Here is a 23,693-nt window from a genome sequence, read left to right as displayed (position 1 = left end):
TTAAACAGTATTAAAATTTTTTTAAAATTGATACTTATTTAGAAAATTACCTTTATATCTTGTAAATGTTAAAATAATCCATAATTTTCTCCCCACAGTTGAATGTTGCGCCTATGAGCTATCTCACCCACCCTTAGTTAACTACCATTTCCCGATTTCTAATAATTCTTATCCTGCCTGACAATTCCTGTAAAAAGTAACCTAGATACAGAATTCTGGGGAAAATTATATGTTTTCATACATTTAGACTATTTATACATGTATGTTAGGAAATTGTATAAAATGATATTTGGCTGCAACTCCAAAACCATTTCTGCTCCAAATCTTATATGACAATATTTATATAGGTGATGAAGTTATAGAATTAAAGTACTTAATATATAGAAAGATTTTATTATATTTTTCAACCAAAAATTCAAAAATAAAAAAAATTTTAGATGATAAATACATATTTTAAAATTCACTCTGCTTTTAATATAATTCTGCAAATAAAATATCTTTAATTTTCAGGTTCAAAAATATTTTTACTCATCAATAATTATAAGTTTTGTTCTAATTGTATACATTTTATAGAAAAAGTGCTGAGTAACCTGAAGGAGTATGTGACTATTATTATTGACATGGTTTTCAGTTATTAGTAAATTTTTACATAACTAAAAGAAAACATTTCTTTAAACTTAGATTTGAGAATGTTGATTTGCACAGATAATATTTTTTAATCTCGTTGAACTATGTATCTTAAAATACTATTTAATGGTTTAAAATATTACATTGGATATATGTACATAGCGAAAATCACCAATAATTTATCAAGCATTTATTATGTACCAGGCACTCTCTATTGGGCATGAAGAATACAGATGCAAATGAATGAAATTATCCCTGTTTCCAAGGAACTAATGTTCTCATGTACATCCACCTTTCCTGTAGTTTTTGAGATTTGAACTCCCAAATAAAATATAAAATTGCCTACTTTGCCCTTTTTCAGTTGAAAAATAAATGAATTTCCACTTTTTGTGAGTTCTTTGCATTATTGAACCTGCTTGGTTTATATATCCTATTATTTCTGTCAGCGATCCATCAAAATTAGGCAGTTGGCAAGTAACATCCAAAAGAGAATTTTTTTAACTAAAGAGAATATATTTAACTAAATTAACCTATCAGTTAGAATTACTGGTGCCAGTTCTGTACCTAATTCCCTGTTGCGTTAGCTATTTCAAGAGAGTTAAGAGTAGATATTTTATCCATATGCCCTATTATATGTTATGCTTGATCTTTCTTTTCTGCCTCAAGGTTATTTGCTTTGCCTGGACCTTCTTCCTCTTTCTTTGCCAGTTTAATCCTAAAAACTTGAAGATCCAGCCTAAAGAACCATCTCCTGGCTATTGCCATTCCACAGTCTTTTCCAAAACTTCCTTAGAATGTGGTATTCCAAACCTACTATTGATTATCATTATTACCTTTTGTTCTCTAGATGTTTTATATAGATTTGTTTGGCTTCTTTAGCCAAAAATATCATTTCAAGGGCAAAGTCTATGTCTTCTGGCTGTTTTTTGCTCTCCATGCTCTATCATAAGCACTTGGATATTTGCTGAATAAATACTTTTATGACTTCAAACCTGAGACATTAAAAATTTGATTTGATCATAGTGAGTCAACAACTTAGAGGATAAGGTCAAGTGTCTTCTCTCTAATTCTTATGCTGGAATGATTATTCTCCCAGATGGCAGGTAGGCCCTCTCAAGGCACCCTGATCAACTCTTGGCCACTGGACCAGTAATTTTTCTAATAGTATGTGATTCATTTTCTTAGAGCATGTGTCATATTATCTAATTGGTTTTGATATATTTCTTTAGGAGAACTGTTGTGTGCCCTATCATTGATGTTATCAGTGATGATACTTTTGAGTACATGGCAGGCTCTGATATGACATATGGTGGCTTCAATTGGAAGTTGAATTTCCGCTGGTATCCTGTTCCCCAGAGAGAAATGGACAGAAGGAAAGGTGATAGAACACTTCCTGTCAGGTATAGTAAAATTATTGTTCATGTTCAAAAATTTTCCTTATGTGTTACTTTCAGGGTTTTTAAAAATGTTTTAAAATCTTTTGCTTTCAGGAAACTTAAATGTTTCACAAATAGTACCAAAAAGATTAAAATTAAGAAAATAAAATCCTGAGATTATAAAGCTCACTTTTAAAATTTTTGTTTTCTATAATGAATAAAGAGTTTGGTTTCAGAGTCAAAAAGACCTGAGTTCATATTCTACCTTTGATACCTACTGTCCTCTCAATCTCTAAATAATTCTCTAAGAATAAAAGTTGTAAAGCAGGTGCTTATCTATATTAGTTGACAGAATTTCCTCACTGTGAATTTTCTTTAGCAGTAAAATCACAGAAGTTTTCAAAAAATGTATTTCTATCTGTATTTTTTAAAGAAGCATTTTCCTGTGTTCTATAAGTACTGTATAAAAATTTCATAGAAAAAAAAATACAAATTCTTATATGTTTAAAAATTATTTTTGAAAATAACCTTTGAATTCTTTTGCTTCTTCTTATATTTAATATTTGCAGAATCTTGATAAAGCAAGTGATATTATTCCCACTTTACAGGTGATAAAGCTGTGTCTATTGAGAGGTTAGAAGACTTAAAACATGGTCACACAGCTAATAAATACCTGAGGTAGGAATAAACCCAAGCCTCTTAAATCTTTGCTCACTGCTCTATCCATAATGTAATACTATCTCCCTGTTATTTACAACATCTTAAGCTAAGGTTAAAGTGTCAGGACCGAGTTGATTAGGGCTCTCCTCCTCTACAAGCTTAGCATGAATAACCACTAGAATACAGTAAGTAGTTTATTGCCATCTTGGGCTTCATGAAAAGAGGCAGGGACAGGTAGGGGATGATCCCCCTGTTCTCTTGTCAGACATCATCTGCATTACTGAATTGAGTTCTTGGTGCCAAGGTTTCAGAAGGCCTCCATAAGTTTTAAATATACTTTTTTAAATTAAATATTAAATTTATTATATTAAATTAAATATAAGTTTTAAATAGGTCTTCCATCCTACATTTTCTCTTGATCATCTTAAGGGTTTATATCTATAATGGAAGTAAATGATTTGGAAATTAATCAACCAGAATTGTGTTTATTCTGTTATGAAAGAGAATCTTTTGTTGTTGTTTTTTGCTTAACTGTGTCAGTTTATGAAAATAATAGCTAAGCTTGGATTTTTAATATGAAATGTGAATTCATTTCTCTTTTTTCCCCACTATTTTTTCCTGGTCACCTTTTCAGGAGAGTATTATTTTCTCCTTTAGGTCATAGTTCAATTCATCTGTTAAGTGAAGACCTTTACTTAGTATGGTGCCTTGGGTCTCTTGACCAAAGAAGTCCAAATCTTCTTTTTGTTAATTTTTTCATCTGGTTTCCTAGTCTTCTTTCTTTGCTTTCCACTGGAACTGCTTCTATTACAAAGATATATCTTTGTATGTTAGCCTCAAAAGTGGAGGTTTTTAAGATGAAGCTTTTTAGGAATTAATCCTAAAATAAGAATGTTCTTCTTTTAAATTGTTTCCCCAGTTCCTTGGGCTTTATTGTTTAGATCTTATTGAATAAAATCTTTTTTTTTTCCTATGCTCTTGTGGATATAGAGTTTGATAGTAATCTATCAGATCAAAAATCTAAACTTTTACTGTAGGGTGTTTTTCTTTCTTTCATCTCCATGTTAATGGAAAACAAATCTTAAACCAAAAGGAATCAACTGTTTTGTCTGATGCTTTTTTCACTTCTTTCTTAGCATCTACTCTAGATATCCTTCTTGTACCATTCCAAAGCCATTTTGCCCTACATTTGGAGCAGTTCTCCTTTGTTCAGCAGAAGTAGACTTGAAATTTTTCAAGAGGAATTTGTGTTTCTTCATTTATGTTGTATTTTCTTTAAGACCAATAAAGCCACATAAAGTTGTAAATTTTGTTGTTGTTGTTGTTGTTGTGCAATCATTATTTCCAGGGGAAGGACCAGATGGTAATCCTTTATGACAATAGCTATAGAAACTTCCTAATCCAAGTTCAACATGAATCAGAATATGCTTAGGAAAGTATATGATATGGTTCATAAGTATATTACTTGTAATGGTATATTATAAATATATTCTAAATATATTCATAAAAACTTTAACTTAATTTTATACATTTTTCTCATTAAAAATAAGTTTTTGAAAGATTAAGATTTTATATGGAAACTTTAAAATATTGGGTGAAAAAATTTAAATTGTTTTTTTTTAATACCTAGAATGGGGAAGTTCTTTTATCTTTAATATACTTAGACTTACTGTAATACAAGTTTTGACAGCATATTAATATTTTCACGAGAAATCTTTTCTATTAAATACTAGGAATCCCTCATTGAAAACCCTGATCTTACAAATAACTTGTATTTACAAATGACTGCCCCTATCCTTTCCCCTTACTGATACAACTATTGCTATAAAAGAATTTATGAGTTCAGAAACAGATAAAGAGGAAAAGCTTTTAAAAGCAAAAATAGCTCACTGAAGGTAGACTTTGGGAAAAACCTGCCTGTCTGTTCACTTACTCCTAAATATCTTTCTCTCTTCTATTTGAAATTTTTACTTATTACTACCTAAAATTTGCCAATTAGAGATGAGTTAAGTTAATTAACATTATCTTTTATAGATGAATATACTTTTAGAAAGTTTAAATAACAGTTAGCCATTATCATCTTGGTGTGAATTAATTCTAAAACTAATCAGCATATTGGCAAAAAATTTTCAAAGAATAAATGTAAAGTCCATATTATTCCAGTGATGATCTCTTTAACATGTTTTGTTTTGTTTTTAATATATAAATGTTCAGACTTAATAAACTAAATTTTTAGGTGTTAAAAAAGGTTAGGCACATTCTGTACTATTTAATCACTCTCATATTCCCATAGATCAGTACTATATTGGAAGGTTTAATCAGCAAAATATTATGGCAGACAATAAAAAAAACAGGAAAAAATGGGGGGGGGGAAGCAGTGGGGAAGTGCTAAAGATATATTTTAATTATTTTTACAATTAACAACTCATTTCTCTTCCTGTATCATAAAGTCCCTAATTTCTAAGTTCCATCCAATGCTATTAGTATTGTGATTTAACTATATTATAGATTAATTTAACTCTTTTTCAGTTTTCCAATAGTATTTGCCAAAACCCCAGATTCTTACCCTGGTTTATTTGCTTCTTTGGGTTATATACCTAATCTGTCTACCTACTTAACCCCTTTCTCCCTACTCCTCTATTTTTAACCAATATCAAATTGTTTTAATGATCACTTATTTTTTAATAATTTAGTTTCTTCACACTTTTTTCCATAATTACTTTTGAGATTTTTGACCTTTTGTTTCTGCCATAAGAATTTAATTATTTTTTCTATCTTCATAAAAAGAAACAATTCTTTGGTAGTTTGACCAATATACTGCCAAATAAATTAATTTAGGTCCTATTGTCATTTTTTATTATAGTAGTTTAACCTATCCATGCACAATTAATGTTTCTCAAGATAATTAGATTGGATTTTTCTCCAAAGAGTTGGGTTCTTATATTTCTGGGATTTGCTTTGGTTTGGGTAGAATTCCAAATATTTTTTATTTTGAGTTATTTTGAGTGGAATTTCTTTATTTCTTGTTACTAGGTTTTGCTGGTAATGTAACAAAATGATGATATTTGATAGTTGTGGGGGGGGTTGTTTGTTTATTTTATATATTTACATATATATATATATATATATATATATATATATATATATATATATATATATATATTCATTCTGTAATAGGTATCCATCTTAACTAAATTCTCATACTAAACTAGGGAGACATTTTCTTCTCTTCCCTTTATCCCCTCCTCTTTTAAAATAGTTTTACTAACTGCAGTCCCTGGAGCCTAATTTGAGTTGTTATTCCTTAGCATTTTTCATTGCCTTATTTCTAGTCTTAATCATTTATTCAGCATTGTTTCAGTCAAACTGAGACCTCCTGTTAAAGATCTTAGTTTAAAAAGACCAAGGTCTCCCGTTGCATCCAGGGCCATCTCTAGTCATCCTGAACTTGCCACTAGATCACAGTGGCTCTAGAGGAAAAAGTGAGGCTGCTGATTTTGCTCAGCCCTCCCTCATTTCAATCCAATTCACTTGCACATCGTGGCATCACTTCCCTGATGTCATGGTTTTCTGTGAGAATGAAAGACAAATAGCAACAGCCTTATTCCTCCAGTATCTTGAAATAGGCAGATGAGTCTGTTGAAAAAGCCTGAAATTGGGATTTGACGCCTTATTTTAATCTAATCAATTAATTACTTTTACTGTTTCAGATATTACATCAGGTAGAATTCAGTATTTTTCCATTGTTCTTGTTTATTTCAAGAAGTAAATTTTGTCTTTCAGCTCTTAACAGGACAACTGGTGATAGGGAGCATAGATGAAGAGGTGTCCAAATTCAGCAAATCTAACCATATTTTAAATTGCAAGAGATTTACATAGACAAAAGATTGGCTTTTTCCCTCGTAAGTCACTGAATTATTTCTGTTATGATAGATATTTTATTCATTCCCAACTAGGCCTTCTTATCTGCTTCTCCTTTTTGATCCCGAGTGGTTGATTCTCCATATGTAGCCAATTTGGTCTCTTCATTAAAAGCTGACATTTATATAGTATTTTAAAGGTTAGTGCTTGACAATCCAGTTAAAATTTCTAATTCTCATACAATGGCTGCCAACTAACCTAAAATAATTTTCTGATGACTTAAGAGTTTGAAATCTCCCCCCAGAGTATTTCTTAGTGTGTCTGATCAAGTCTCTGAAAACTAATTTTAAACTTGTACCCCACCTTAGGAGTATGATTATTCTCTTGCAGTCATGGTTTTTTTGTTTTGTTTTTTTTTCCCTTCCCCTCAAAAGAAACAAATGACATTTAGTAAGGTTTATATAGCACTGAAACATTTTCCTTCTTATGGGGATCCTTGAAATATGCTTCCCCAAATGTCAGTATTTCCCATGTAATTATCTTTTCCTCAATATAATTCAGATCTTCATTTTATTCTGATTTTAGTTATCTTTAAAAAATAAATACTAAAAATGTTCCTTTTAAAAATCAGTTCTTATGTCTTTGCTTTTAAAATATATTATTTTTCTTTTGATGTCCCAAGACTACTTGTCATGAATTCTAGTGGAGCAATAGTAGGCCTTCAAGGAGAGAATAGAGGAGGAAAACAACAGGGGGGAGAAACTCAAGATATTTGAAAAGCTAGGAAGGAAAATCATGCAAGTCATGCAAATCAGGATATCTAGTAAGAAAGAGATGAGGAAATAGAAATCAGGGACTTTCCTTAGGGGAAAGGGGTAATTATTTTAGAGGCAATCAGAACCACACTTGATTGATTTATCTTCTCTGAGAATTTAATACTTACTGGCAATGGAGTCATTTTGGGATCAAAACGGAGTTATTTTGATCCTAAATATATTTTTTAACTAAATTACCAAACCAGGGAGCTACCCAAGGTATTGCCAAATGTTGTGCATTCACTTTTGACCTAGTTGTACTTACCTTTGGTTATCCATAGTAAGTAGCCAAAAAAAAAAAAAAAAAAAAAAAAAGATTTGACAAGGAAAATATTTAAAATGAAAGCATAATTCTCCAACTATATGGCATAAGTTGCCATCTTCAAAGGATTCCTTCAGTTAAGTACTAGAATACTAGCTCCAGGTGAAATCACTGTCAGTATCTTACTATTTCTGTATCTCAGGAAAACAGTGAATTGTCTATAAGAGACTGATTTTGAATTTTTGTTTGGTTCTTTTTAAAAAAAAAAATTTTTTTTCATCTAAAGGTCATGAGCATGGTCCTCTTTCCAAGTGAGTTCTTCAGGTTAGACCCAGCCCTCCACAAGCACCTCATAGATATCCAGAGCTGCATTTAGTACCATTCTGCCAGGGGCAGTCTAGGAAGGAATTATGTAGCCTGGTTTCTCCCCATTGGCTGACAATAGAGCTATAAATTTTCTGTCAGTTATACTCTTGCCATACATCATTTTTTGATTTTTTTTGTTTGTGCAAAACTTTTTTATTTTTATGTAATCAAAATTATCCATTTTATTTTTTATAAACTCTTATCTCGTTTGGTCAGGAACCCTTCCCATATTTATAGCTAAAATCAGAAAAAAAAGAAACTAGGAAAAAAGTTTTATAGCAAATTATCTGATAAAAGTCTAATTTCTCAAATATATAGAGAAGTGAGCCAAATTTATAAGATTAAGAGCCATTCCACAATTGAGCAAGGAATATAAACATAATTTTCAGAGGAAGAAAAATGGAAGCTATTAGGCATCATGTGGGGAAATTCTTTAAATCATTAAAAATTAGAAAACTGTAACTTAAAACACCTCTGAGAAATCATCTTATCAGATTGACTAACATGACAGAAAAGGAAAATGCTGGAGAGGATTGTGAAAATAGGTACAATAATGAATTGTTGGTGGAATTGTGAACTGGTGCAACCATTCTGGAGAATGATTTGAAACTATACCTCCAAACTATAAAACCTTGCATACTCTTTGACCTGGCAATATCACTGCTAGGTCGGTATCCCAAAGAAACCAAAGAATTCATACATATAAAAATTTTATATTAACTCTTTTTGTGATGACACAGAATTGGAAATTGAAGAGATACCCATCATTATATATTTCTCTCTCTCTCTCTATTTTTTTTTCTGGAGAATGACTAATGTAGAAATATGTTTTGCATATATTCATATGTATAATAGACTTTCTTATATAAAGGATTGTAATTCTTGCTTTCTCAACTGATGGGGTAAGTATGGAGGAAGAAAAAGAATTTGGAACTGAAAATTAAAATAAAATTGAATTAAAATATATTTTTAAAACATTAATATTAACAATGAATAAAATAAAATTTACTTTTAAAAGTAACTTTTTATTTAATGAATAAAAATATTATTAAAAAGTCACACACAAAAATAGATAGCTTTGATAACTTGTCCACATACTTCAGTATAAACAGATTTAATTTGGTATGTGGGAACTTTGATATAGGGATTAGATCTTTAGTCTTGATGCAGGTCAGTAGTGGACAGTATCTAGATAGTGGGAGTAGTTATATTGAAATATCATATTGGTCTTGACACCTTCTCCATCTTTAGGTAAAGAGGGTTTACCTATGTAAGAAGTTTTTCCTAAGGTCCCTCTAAATCTAAATTGTATGCCCTTGTAGATGTAGATATTGTTCATTTCCTTAAAATGCTTCATTTGGCAGGTAGTATTTTTTTATTTTAATTTTATTATTATTATTATTATTTTGCTGAGGCAATTGGGGTTAAGTGACTTGCCCAGGGTCACACAGCTAGGATGTGTTAAAGTGTCTGAGATCAGATTTGAACTCAGGTCCTCTTGACTTCAGGGCTGGTGCTCTATCCACTGCACCACCTAGCTGCCCCATTGGCAGATGGTATTAACAAGAATTGAACTAAAAAAAATCATTATGTAGAAAAATTCTTTATAACAAGTATTTCAATTTGACTAAAACTATTTCATTTCTTTTTATCTTCACTGATTTTGTCATCATTTCTGTTATTATACTCTTCCTACAATATGTCTTCACTATCAACCCTTGAAGCTGAAAGACAACATTTTTTCAAGCTGGAGATGATTCATTACAGAAGTCTTACTAAGCCTGCATTTAAAATTCAATTGTATATAAAATCCATTGAGTCTTTCTTCATTTTTGTGCCATTGTAGGAATATATATTCCTCACAAAAGCCAGTTGGAGTAGTAGGGTATTCTCAAAAGTATTGTGGTGTGGTGGAAACTGCATTAGAATTGAATTAGGAATTCTACTTGCAGTTCTTGTTAACAAGGTGACCATGGACCAATCATGTAATTTTTTAGAGCTTCAGTTTCTTCATCCACGTAAGTTATATATAATGATACCTGTAATTCTTGCTCTACAGGATAGATGCCAAGATGAGGTGAGATTATATGGAAAACACTTTGAAAACTTTAAAGCACTAAATAATTATCAGTTGCTGTTAATATTGATCCAACTAAGGTTTTATAAGAATCTAATATGGGATAAAAGTGCAAATATATTTGGACCATGAGTAATTGGGATTTGACTATAATTTTAATTCAAAATCTTTATCTTAAAGTTTTAAAATGTGATTAATTTTCAGGACACCTACAATGGCAGGAGGTCTTTTTTCAATAGACAGACATTACTTTCAAGAAATTGGGACATATGATGCTGGAATGGATATTTGGGGAGGAGAAAATCTAGAAATTTCCTTTAGGGTAAGTCATCTCTTTGTCAATTTTGTCCTTCAAACTTGGAGTAAATGGATAGTTGATCTTAATAACCAGTTAACTACAAATCAGGAAAACACATGTATTATTATTATTATTGTTATTATTTTCTCTTGAAACAATCAATTAAGATACTTTATTTTAATTAATAGAAGCTACTTATTTGTTTTCAAAACCTTTAGAAAAGTTTAAGCATAAAAGTCATTCCTTTAAGTAAAACATTTATATTAAGAAAATATATTTATTCTTTGGGAATACTATCACAAAAAATTTTTGGACATTATTTGCCATGATTACATCCCTTTATGATATGTTTGATATTGTTAAAGATCAATGCATATTTCCATTCTAAATTCTTTTAGGCATAATTTTGCTCTTGTAAATTATCATTTTAGTTTTAAAATACACATAAGACAAATAAGATTGTAATATAAATTCTCTAGGTAGATGTAAAACTTGTTTAAAATTTCTTATTTACAATAGGAATTTTGTTAAATATGTTCATAAAAAATTTGTTTTCATGCTGGATTGAATACAGAATAGAATGTAGATTTTAGAATCTCATCAGCATGACCATTCTTTCCACCAGGTCAGATTACCATTCACCTATGCCTTCTTGTTCTGTATGCTGTTTGTCCATGTGCAGCCTCCCCTAGGGATTCCAGAAAAGCTTAACTACATTGCCAGGGGTACTTCTAATTTTTTATTATTTTGTAGGTAATAATACATCTCCAAAGACAGTCTTTTAGTCCTCACATTTGCTATATGATCTATTTATATTAGTTTTTATAGTCATATGTTCAACGAGCATTTATTTAGCACCTACAAATGTCTTTTATGCAATGCAGTTCAATGCAGAGAGTGCCTTATTTGAAACCAGAAAACCTCTGTTCATGTCCCAGCTCTGCTGCTAACTACTTTGTGACCTTAAGCAATTCATTCAGCCTTTCTGGTTTTCACTTTCCCCAACTGTAAAATGCAGTGGTAGAATTAGATGACATTGTCTTCATTAGTATATGCTGCAACTTAAACTTATCGTGTAATTCCATTGCTGTTAGATTATTTACAGTATTGATTCCTTGGAGATGGAAATAGTAGAGTTGAAAAGGTTTACATAAGAAAGCATTAAGATATTGGGATCAAAAACGCTATACAGTTTACAAAATGCCTGGTTTTGTGTTTTTTTGTTTTTGAGGTTTTTTGTTTTGTTTTGTTATGTTTTTACAGTACTCAATTCTGCATCAAGTTCATTACTTATCCATTGTACCTGTTCATGATATAGGGACTATTTGACAAGTAACATACAGAGGTGCCTGTAGAACTATATGTTATATTTTGGATATTTATCTTTCTGTTACTTGGATTTTTCATTGTGGTTTACAAGCAATTGTGGATTTCATTGATAATACTTTGTAATATTCTTTGGCTTGATGCATTCAGTAAAATGTCATATTGTGGATTTTAAAAAATGTTATATTTCATTTATTTTAATCGGCCAGAATCTACTTTCTCATTGGCTGAATCCAAAAAAACTTCTTATTCTACTTCCTGAATCCATCACATCTTTTTTATGAGAGGGATATCATGTTTTTTCATTAATCCTGTGGAGTCATCATTGCCCAATATACTGATGAGAGATTAGATACCATCATCTATTCATTCATTCCATAATTTATGTACATCCCTTCGCATTCCTGTTCTTGACCATATCAAAGTACTATAAATATTTTGTATAAAGTTAAAGAGTTTGTTTTGCTTAGTACTAATCCCTCTCAATTTATTCTTCCTAATTTCTTTCATGTTTCTCTGTTAAGTGAATTTTCTTTCTTTACTTAATTTACTTTTCTTTTTCCTTTTGATCAATTCAAATGAAAGTAACCTTTCATTTGAGGTCTTTGACCTCTCTGTAGCCTTTGTTGATTACTTTTTCTTCTCTCTAGGTTTTTAGGACACCATTCTTTTCTAGCTTTTATTCTGACTATCTGACCACTCTTGGCCTTCCTCTGCTACATTCTCCTCCAGAACCCACTCTCTATCCCTAGGTGTCCCTCAGGGTTCTGACCTCTGCCTTGTTCTTTCTCCTTCTGTACTATTTCATATGCTAATGACTCTGATGACTTTCAAATCTACCCATTCTGCTTTTCCTGCTGATCTCCAATCTCTGATCTCCAGGTGTCTTTCAGACATCTCACATTGGATGTCTAAAACAGAACTCATTATCTTTCCCCCAAACCCTTCCCTGCTCCTATCCTCTCTTTATTGTAAGAGGGCAACATCACCATCTTCACAGTTCCTCAGGCTTGAAACATAGAAGGCTTCCTGAATTCTTCACTATATCTCACTTTCCATATCCAAACTGTCACCAAAGCCTGTTGATTTCATTTTTGCAATATCTCCTGAATATGACTCCTTCTCTTCCCTGACACTGCCACTATTCTGGTGCAGTTTCTTGTTACCTCATGCCTGGATTACTGGGATAGCTTGATGGGACATCCTCCATTCAGTCACCAAATAGATTTTTCTAAAACATAGGTCTGATCATGTTATCTCCCTAATCAGCAAACTCCAGTCACTTCCTCTTGCCTCTAGGAGCACATGCAAAATACTTTGTTTGGCATTCAAATCCTTTCCTTACCTATCACTGACACATATTAGGCCAGTATTACTGGCCTTTTGGCTATTCCATAAGTAATGCCCATCTCTGGACATTCTCTCTTGACTGTCCATGCCTAGAACCTCTCCCTAATTTCCTTTAAGTCACAACAAAAATCCCACTTTCTACAGGAAGCCTTCCCCAACTCTTCTTGATTCCAGTGCTTTGCCCCAGTCAATCCTTTCCTATTTGTCCTGTATTTAGCTTGTTGTTGTTTTTTTTTTCATTTATTTGCACATTTGCATTATATTTTAAACTCCTTGAAGTTAGGGATTGTCTTTTGTCTCTTTTTATATTCCCAGAACTTGGCACAGTGTCTGGCACATAGTAGGTGATTAATAAATATGTTTGATTGTTATTGATTCTTCCTTATTTAATCTGTTCCATTGGTCTGCATGTTTATTTTTAAACCAAAACCTAATGGCTTTGATAACTGTTGCTTTCTGATATAATTGGAGGTGTAGACTTGCCCTTTCCCCTCCATCTCTATCTCTTTTCATTATTTGTCTTTATATTCCAGATCTTTTGTTTTTTCCAGTGAATTTGTTTAAATTATTTATCATTAAAACCGTGAATGACTTGGTAGTGCTATCATGTTCAATATATTCACATGGCCTGACTATGAACACTTAATCTCCTGTTTTTAAATTGCTCTTTGTTTCTTTAAGTAATTTTTTGTAATTTATTCTATATAATTATTTTGCATATGCTTCATTATTGGCACAGTTGTAAACCAACTATTTACTTCCAAAATCTTCTTATCTCTTCTATTGTTGGCAGATATATCACTTATGTCCCTAATAAAAGTTTCAGTATATCTGGCTTGAGAAATCATGAGGGTATCTCTGTCATGTCTTAGGGACATGCCCAAGGAAGACAGCATCTTTTTCTTTATCATTAAGGAAGAGCAAATAATTGCTTCAGTATCCTTCAACATGAATAGTGTGACTCTTCATCTCTTCTTCTTCTGACATATAATCCATTCATAACTAAAAAGAAACCAGCTACACACATTTGAGGAAATCTAGACATAGGTTATATTTTGAGCATATTTAAATTTTCTGGAGCGGGTTAAGGTAGCAAGACAGAAAAAGAAATGACCTTCTTAAGATTAGGCTTCCCTAAAGTCATGCAGTTTCTATGAATCTAGAGGTGGTGGGTTTTTTTGGTTTGATTTGGTTTGATTTTTGTTGGGAATAAAGAAGGAAGTGTATAGAGAAGGGGTCTGAGTCATTGGTTTTACTTTCTTTCTAGATTTCATATACTCTGTCCAGCCAAACTAGCTTACTTGTCATTCTCTGTGCATGACATTCCATTGCTCATCTTGTCCCTTATTGTAGTTTATGATCTTTGTCTGGAATGTCCTCCTTTTTCACCTTTATTTCTTAAAAATCCTTTAACTCCCTTTGCATCTGATCCAATACATTGCATATAGGAAATGCTTAATAAATACTTGTTGGGATTGTATTAGATTAGTCTCTTTTTTTCTCTTCTTTGGAACCTGCATTGTATCTCTTACATAATCCTTGAATGTCTTCAAAACTGAATTGCCTCTTTTCCCTACTTCTTTTGGTATGCCTCAGTCATGCTCCAGTTTCATTTTCTTAGTGTCATTTTCCTGTACTAATGTGCCAGTGTCATTGGTGGTGAGAATAGTGCCCATCACCCAGCACCACTTTCTTCCTTTATGCTTTGAAAGTAAACTTGTATGAAATGAACATTGTCCTCTCTCCAACATGGCAAGGATGTAAAATGTTTGCCAGTGAGGGGATTTCCAGGTTATTTTAGCTTTATTTTGGCGGTTCTTTTGCATCACATAGACTTGCTAAATCTCTCAATTGTGACTTTATCTGGGTGGCTCAGTAGAAGATCTGAATTCAAATCTTGCTTCACACACTTAATAGTTTTGTGACCCTTGGCAAAAAAAAAAAAAAAAAAAAAAAAAAAAAAAAAAAAAAAAAAAACCTTTGTTTGCCTTGATCTCCTCATCTATAAACCAGGAATAATAATAATAATAGCAGCACCTACCTCACAGATTGTTGTGAAAATCAAATGAAATAATTAATAAATTAAGAAATAAAAATAATACCAAGTGCTTAGCACCATGCATGACAAATAGTAAATCCTACATAGATGTTAGCTGCTATTTAGTCTTGATACTACATCTCAACTTTACCCTCCAATTTTTTTGTTGATTTTTGCCTTGACTTGAACTAGGTAAAAATGAGGTGTGACTTTTGTTTTTTGTTTTTTTTTATTTATTTAATAGCCTTTTATTTACAGGATATATGCATGAGTAACTTTACAGCATTAACAATTGCCAAACCTCTTGTTCCAATTTTTCACCTCTTACCCCCCACCCCCCACCCCCTCCCCTAGATGGCAGGATGACCAGTAGATGTTAAATATATTAAAATATAAATTAGATACACAATAAGTATACATGACCAAAACGTTATTTTGCTGTACAAAAAGAATCAGACTCTGAAATATTGTACAATTAGCTTGTGAAGGAAATCAAAAATGCAGGTGGGCATAAATATAGGGATTGGGAAATTCAATGTAATGGTTTTTAGTCATCTCCCAGAGTTCTTTTTCTGGGCATAGCTAGTTCAGTTCATTACTGCTCCATTAGAAATGATTTGGTTGATCTCGTTGCTGAGGATGGCCTGATCCATCAGAACTGGTCATCATCTAGTATTGTTGTTGAAGTATATAATGATCTCCTGGTCCTGCTCATTTCACTCAGCATCAGTTCGTGTAAGTCTCTCCAGGCCTTTCTGAAATTATCCTGTTGGTCATTTCTTACAGAACAGTAATATTATAATATTCATATACCACAATTTATTCAGCCATTCTCCAACTGATGGACATCCATTCAGTTTCCAGTTTTTAGCCACTACAAAAAGGGCTGCCACAAACATTCATGCACATGCAGGCCCCTTTCCCTTCTTTATAATCTCTTTGGGATATAATCCCAGTAGTAATACTGCTGGATCAAAAGGTATGCACAGTTTGATAACTTTTTGAGCATAGTTCCAAACTACTCTCCAAAATGGTTGGATTCGTTCACAACTCCACCAACAATGTATCAATGTCCCAGTTTTCCCGCATCCCCTCCAACAATCATCATTATTTTTTCCTGTCATCTTAGCCAGAGATGTGACTTTTGTATCTGAAATAATTCTTTTCCTGTATTTAAAAATACCATCAATTTCACTTTTTTTGCAAGGTTGTTTCTTGCTTATATTTAAAATATGCAGATTTGATGCTTGAATAGTCTGTGAGTCTTTAACCTCTTTCATTTCTATATACTGCATGTTTTTTCAACATTGTCCTACATTATCAACTATTCTTCCATATTCACATGACTAGCAAGATAAATGTTGTCCTGGTTTTGAGATGCCTCATCATATTTATGCGTATTTCTTCATCCTCATTATTCACGACTAAGTTAGATGATTAAGTACCTTCATAAAATTATTTATCTTGGTGCCTTTGGACACATGAGATGAACTTCTTTGTTCAACTCTCTTAAGTTATAATAGCTTAAAACCACCCTCAAATTTTGGGACACTTTGTATCTTGAAGTGCTCTGTTGATATAGGCAGCTTGTGGAGAATATAGTAGACCATTGAGTTAAGCATCAGGAAAAGTCAAGTTCAAATTCTGTGTCCATAGTGGGATGACCCCAGATTACTTGTTTAACCCCAACTTCCTTTTGTGTGTCTGTAAAATCTGTAATAATAATGGGATCAAATTCTGTGCAAACCTTAGTATAGCTATAAACATTAGCTATTGGTATTGCCATATCATCATGGTCTTCTTCATCCTCTTTCTCTTCCTCCTTTTCTTTTCCTATTTTCTTCTTCTATCTTCTCATCCCACACTGATACCTACTTATAGATTGTTGGAAGATCTCTCCTTGTTATTACTAAATCGTAGTATTAATTAAATTCTTATATACAGTCTATACAAACAACTTATTTCCTTTGCCTCTGCTACTGTTACTGTAGCATCAGAAAAGGACTGACTAGGACCAAGATCAATTTATGATCTTTTTTATTTTGTGGGTTGCCATAACCAAAAAACTCTGCCAGGCTGGGAAAGATAATCTGTTTCTCAGTTATAAGGTTCTATCAGAGGCCGGGCTCACACATGAAATCATCCAATTTGGAATTTTTTTAAATGTAAATATGATATTCATGTTTTCAAAGACAATAAACCTCTAAAGCATATTGACTTAAAATATATATTTTAAGCATGTATTAATCGGAAAATTTTATTTAAAGAAAATAGAAACTGAAAGAAGCCAAAAGACTAGGCTAATTAAATTAAATTGAGAAATAGCATAAAATGGATGTGATGATTGTAACTCATATAACTTCTTTTATCTCTTTTGAATGAAAAAATTAACTTTTTTAGAGGAAAAAAGAAAGGCAATCATAGATAACCTTATGAATATTGATATTATTTTGATTTTTGTGGTTATTTCCCTTTTCTGGATATTAACAAGATAATCTCTGACATAAATTTGGGGTGATTTGATGATCAATCTCAGGTTGATATCTATTTCCTAGTTAACTAGAACCAAAAGGTAGGAAGCTTCTGAAGAAGATGAATGATGACAATAAAAAAGGCAAAATTTCATTTCATATCTTAATATTGTGGTAGTATACAAGGAAGATAAAAAGATTCTATAATTTCTAGTGTGTGTGGTTCCAAATTAAAACAAAAAAACCTATAATTTATTACCTAAAAGGAAAATTGTCAGATTATCAGGTAACTATTTTGCTTCTCCCCTTCACTTTCCCTTCCCCTGCCCCCGTTATTTCAGCAGTGCCTTTTTATGTTGTTGGGTTTTTTTTTCCCCAGATTTGGCAGTGTGGGGGCACTTTAGAAATTGTGACCTGCTCACATGTTGGCCATGTGTTTCGGAAAGCTACGCCTTACACATTTCCTGGAGGCACTGGGCAGATCATCAACAAAAATAACCGACGACTGGCAGAAGTTTGGATGGATGAATTCAAGAATTTCTTCTATATCATTTCCCCAGGTTAGTTGCATTTTGAATTTTGAATACCACAGTCACATCACTTTACATGTAATATGAGATCTAGTGAGGGTAGAAACTGCATCTTATATTTCTTTAAAATGTCCCTTAACACTAAACAGAACAGTTAAGCTCTTGGTTACTATCATGGAGTGAATATATATTTGAAACTTAAAAATAAAAGGAAATTTCTGGAATTTCCACATTCACATTAATGCTCCAGAAAATATAAGAACATTCTTTTAAGGCAGAATAGGCTTTCCCGAGTCCTTGAGTATGCCATACACCTCTTTTTCCTTAGAATTGTAACTATGCCTTGAATATTATGGTGATTTCTCTATAAAATAATGTAATAAAATGTTAAATATACAACATTCAAAGAATTCCCTCTTAGTATCTTTGAATAGAAAACACTATCCCCTGATGGACTTTGGCACTTTCTTCTGTCCTCTTTTAAGTGACAGAAAATCATAGCCTCCCAGTGAACCCTTCATTATATTAACTCTACTCCTAGAATAGAGCTGTTTATTTTGCAGAACTAGAGAGTACAAGACTGTTGTTTATGTTTCAAGAAGGAAAAAAGCATAAATTTAAATATCTGTATTTATCACATATCTTTAATGATAATTTTCATTCTTACCCTTTCATTTTTATGCTTAAAAAAATCTAAATATTTATATGATAGGATTTTAAAAATTATCATAATTCTCTAGAAACTGCCTCAATCACCAAATACTTGCGAAGAAAGCTGGTTGGTGTCCAAGGACAACCTGAGTTTAGAATCTAAACTTATCTGTAAAATTTCATTAATTCTTCACCATCAAGAACAGTAAAACCTGTCAAATTTGAACTCTGTAGTCCAGGTATGCTGCCTAGAGGAAGTGGAAATAGCACTAAAGAAAACAGAGATATGAACAAACATTTGGGCTAAACAAAATAAACATTTGGGCTAAACAAAATAAATAGAAAGGAGGGCTGTACTGTAGCTACCATAAGTTTAAGAGCTTTTAGAGAAAAAAAGAATGGCAATCATAGATAATCTTTTTTTTTTTTTTTTTTTTTTTTTTGCTTTTTAGTAATAAGCTATTTTTTTTTTATTTAATAGCCTTTTATTTACAGGATACATGCTGTAAAGTTACATGGGTAACTTTACAGCATTAACAATTGCCAAACCTCTTGTTCCAACTTTTCACCTCTTACCCCCCCCCACCCCCTCCCCTAGATGGCAGGATGACCAGTAGATGTTAAATATATTAAAATAGAACTTAGATACACAATAAGTATACATGACCAAAACGTTATTTTGCTGTACAAAAAGAATCAGACTCTGAAATATTGTACAATTAGCTTGTGAAGGAAATCAAAAATGCAGGTGTGCATAAATATAGGGATTGGGAATTCAATGTAATGGTTTTTAGTCATCTCCCAGAGTTCTTTTTCTGGGTATAGCTAGTTCAGTTCATTACTGCTCCATTAGAAATGATTTGGTTGATCTCGTTGCTGAGGATGGCCAGGTCCATCAGAACTGGTCATCATATAGTATTGTTGTTGAAGTATATAATGATCTCCTGGTCCTGCTCATTTCACTCAGCATCAGTTCGTGTAAGTCTCTCCAGGCCTTTCTGAAATCATCCTGTTGGTCATTTCTTACAGAACAGTAATATTCCATAATTTTCATATACCACAATTTATTCAGCCATTCTCCAACTGATGGACATCCATTCAGTTTCCAGTTTCTAGCCACTACAAAAAGGGCTGCCACAAACATTCGTGCACATACAGGTCCCTTTCCCTTCTTTATAATCTCTTTGGGATATAATCCCAGTAGTAACACTGCTGGATCAAAGGGTATGCACAGTTTGATAACTTTTTGAGCATAGTTCCAAACTACTCTCCAAAATGGTTGGATTCGTTCACAACTCCACCAACAATGCATCAATGTCCCAGTTTTCCTGCATCCCCTCCAACAATCATCATAATCATAGATAATCTTATGAATACTAATATTATTTTGATTTTTTTGGTTATTTCTCTTCTGGATATTAACAAGACAATCTCTGACATGAATTTGGGGCAATTTGTTGTCAGTTCTTGAAGTACATGAAGAAAAGTAAAGACATTTTTAAAAGAAATTTTAGAAAAAAAGGATTTTTTTTAATATCTCCCTTTCCCTCCTCTTGTTTCCCACCACTGGAAGATGACTGAGAGAATATAACCATTGAGCCATATCCTTTTTCCACCTATTCTCAGTTTTTATGAGTAAGCAGCATACATACTAAGGATGTCCATGATGAGTCTGTTATAAAGAAATATCTAGGTTTTCTTAAACAGCTCCATCTTTTATAATCACACAACTGACTGAAAAGTGTGACAAATATAAGATTCTAATTGCTAAATTTTCTGTTGTCTTTTTTTTTTTGCTGAGGCAGTTGGGGTTAAGTGAATTACCCAGGGTAACACAGCTAGGAAGTGTTACATGTCTGTGACCAGATTTGAATTCAGGTTCTCCTGATTTAAGGGCTGGTGCTCTATCTGGTGTAACTTAGCTTCTCCTTTCTGTTCACTTTTGAAAAAGCATTTGATTAGGTAGAGGAAACTATCTAACCTGAAAGCTTTTTAAAGACTTTCTTCTATAAGATATCTCCAGTGAATATGCCAGAACTATATAGGATTCCATAAAAGTTATGATGACAAAGAATACCTTGGCCCTCATCCAGTGAGAAATAAAGCAGGGAGATAGACTTACCAAAATTGTTCTCTCCTTATCACAAAAGTATAGTGCAAAGTGCAAGTCAAAGAGGAATTCCTTAAAAAATCATAATGTCCTCCTGATAGTATGGTTTTCACATTACTTTGTGCTGATTACATCAAGCCTGGAAAAATTTCTTCTAAATGAGGTCCATAATCATTCAAAAGAGCATAGCCTAATAGTTTACTGAGGAATAATTAAGTAGATTAAAAATGTTTATTCTGAACTTTTCCAGACACACACAAATTTTGGACTAATGCTGCAAATAGAGAGGGTTCACAATTAGAAAGAGAAGATGGCTATATTGCCTTTGTAAAATTACAAAGATCTTTTGTGATCCCAAGCATCTCAGAGAACCAAGGCACCAGGGAATAATACTCCAGTATTATTCCAGTGATGATGTATGGCTGAGATTCATAGAAATACAATCTCCCTCCTAAGAATATAGTTAAGAATGTCTCCCTAAGGATAATAGAGAAAAACATATGGTACAGAAGTAGCCTGTATCACATTACAAATGAGGAATTATGCACAAGTGTTATAAAAGATATCATCAAATACATATATGATTGGAGGGGGGGAAAGGTGGGTCAGTCATATAACCAAGAAAAAGACTGATGACAGTCTATCTGTCCACATAATGTGACAAGAACTCAGAGAATGTTTACAGCATCAATAGTGTCAAATTCATAGGAAAAGACTTCGCCAAGGATGGAGCAAGCATTCCATAGCAAAACAATTGTTCTGAAAAACCAGTTGAGGATATTGAGAAGAAAGAAATTAAGAATCATTGGATTACTTGAAAGCTAGGATCTAAAACAAACAAACCTAATTATATTTCAAGAAATCTTCACAGAAAACACTGGAATCAGAGGACAAAGTGACTTTGGAAACATTCTCTGGTTTACCATCTGAAAGAAACCTCCAAGTTAAAATTCTCCAAAGTATTATAGCTAGCATCTGGAACTTTCACTTAAAAGAAAAAATACCACAAGCAGCCAGAAAGGAAAAATTCAAGTACTGAAGAGCTTAGAGTGTCATATTCTAAAAAGCAAACGATATAGGCTTACATAACCATAATTTATACAGCATAACTACAATCCTACTGAGGAAAATGTGTACCTTTAATGAAATTAAGTATTTCTAAACATTCCTAATGAAAACACTAGTGCTGCATTAGAAACCTGGATATACAGAAATACTTATAACTCTTTTTGAGCTGGCATCATAGTATATAACTAGTAGAACACTGTTGTACCATAAAAAGTAATGGGAGCAGGGGAGTGGTGGGGTACTTTCAGTGGGAAGATTATATGAATTGATGCAGGATGGAGCTAATAGCCAGGAGAACATTTTATACAGTGATACCAGCATGGTCAAAACAAACAACTTTGAAAGAATTAGGAATTCTGAGGAGCATAACTAACGTAACTGATGATAAAACATGCCACTTATCTCCTGATAGAGATGTAAAGGACTCGGTGCATAGTGACATGTATGCATATAATGTCCAAATTTATTTTGCCTGATTCTATATATTTGTAATAGGATTTTTGATTTGTTTTTGTTTGTTTGTTTTTTTCATTCTCAATTGGCAGAACAGGGAGTGGGGTAGATGAGAGAGAAGGCTTTCAATCAGAAGGTTGATTGAAAAAAAATAACTTTAAAAAAGCTTTAAGTATAACTTTAATAAGCCTTCAAATATTTAAAGATAATAGATTATGATTGGACTGAAAATTAGTCATTAATGATTCAGTGTCAACTTGGAAAGAGGTCTCCAATGAAATGCCAATATATTTGTATTTGGACCTTGCTAATTAACATTTGAAAATTACAGAAAGTTGAATGGTATAACTAATATAGTAGATAAAAGAATCAACATCCAAAATGAGTATAATAGGTTAAATCTATAACAGAATGAAATTCACACATGTAAATAAGAGGTCAGAGAAACAAACAAGCATCTATTAATTGCCTGCTGTGTTTCAGGTACCGTGTTAAGTGTTTTTAGATTTACCTTATTTGATTCCTATTACAGCCTTGTGAAGTATTATTATCTGTATTTTTTAGATAAAGAAACCTAATGACTTGCCCAGGTTCACACAACTTGTAAATGTTTGTGGTTGTACTGCAAGTTATATCTTTCAGCAACTATAACAGTGTATTCTTATTTGATTGGATCTTATCTCAAGTATTGTGTTCAGTTTGAGCACCACAGTTTCCAAAGGACATTGATTATGTCATGATCTAAATTCTGGGAGACAAAGTTCCGAGCACAGTCTACTTATTAGCTAGGTTAGCAGTGCGCATGTGCCTAAATTGGGTTGATGGCCTCTCTCAAAAGACTAAAAACTTTAAGTTTAAGTAAAGGCTAAAGTTTTTAAGTTAGCAAGATGACAGAGCAGCATCTTGAGCAACTTAGGTGTGTCTTCTTCTAATTGGCTATTGATGACATAGAATTGAGATTACATTATTTGGATCTTCCCTTCTGAAACCTTCTTAACTAGAGTCACAATACTGATTCAAATCACAAGACAAAAGTTCTCTAGTGATAGAATTAGTCTGTGGGCTACAATAGTTTAGATTGATGAGATCTGACCAGTTAGATTAATCTAATTTCTCTATAAAGTAGAAGGTGACAAGTTTCTCTTGGATGTGGGTGATAGGTGAAGTTCACAAAGGGAAGAAACTCTAAAAGAAAATATTAAATCTAGCCTTGAATTAAGTCTTAGCAAAATTGAATTAATCAATTTTAAATTTCATAATTAGCATCTAAAAGAAAGTAATTTAGATAATAAAGAACTTTTGTTGAAAAATTTGGGGATATTTATTTTGGAGGAGAGAAAACTTAGAGGAGTTG

At 32.4% G+C, this 23,693-nt stretch overlaps 1 protein-coding gene and 1 long non-coding RNA gene across 2 annotated transcripts in view; one reads left to right on the top strand and one right to left on the bottom strand.

Annotated features, from left to right (window-relative positions):
- LOC116420530 overlaps positions 1–23,693 on the bottom strand; it is a 129,762-nt gene that overhangs the window by 27,067 nt on the left and 79,002 nt on the right. The window lies entirely within an intron of this gene.
- GALNT1 (polypeptide N-acetylgalactosaminyltransferase 1) overlaps positions 1–23,693 on the top strand; it is a 148,714-nt gene that overhangs the window by 106,215 nt on the left and 18,806 nt on the right. Inside the window, exons 6-8 of the mRNA XM_012541180.3 lie at positions 1,857–2,027; positions 10,249–10,366; positions 17,907–18,087. Coding sequence (XP_012396634.1) covers positions 1,857–2,027; positions 10,249–10,366; positions 17,907–18,087 — 470 coding nt within the window. The remainder of the gene's footprint in view (positions 1–1,856; positions 2,028–10,248; positions 10,367–17,906; positions 18,088–23,693) is intronic.

Source organism: Sarcophilus harrisii, chromosome 1, assembly GCF_902635505.1.
Source record: "Sarcophilus harrisii chromosome 1, mSarHar1.11, whole genome shotgun sequence".
NCBI lineage: Eukaryota > Metazoa > Chordata > Mammalia > Dasyuromorphia > Dasyuridae > Sarcophilus > Sarcophilus harrisii.
Note: the sequence above shows the minus strand (reverse complement) of the source record. Positions and strands in the feature narration are given on the sequence as shown.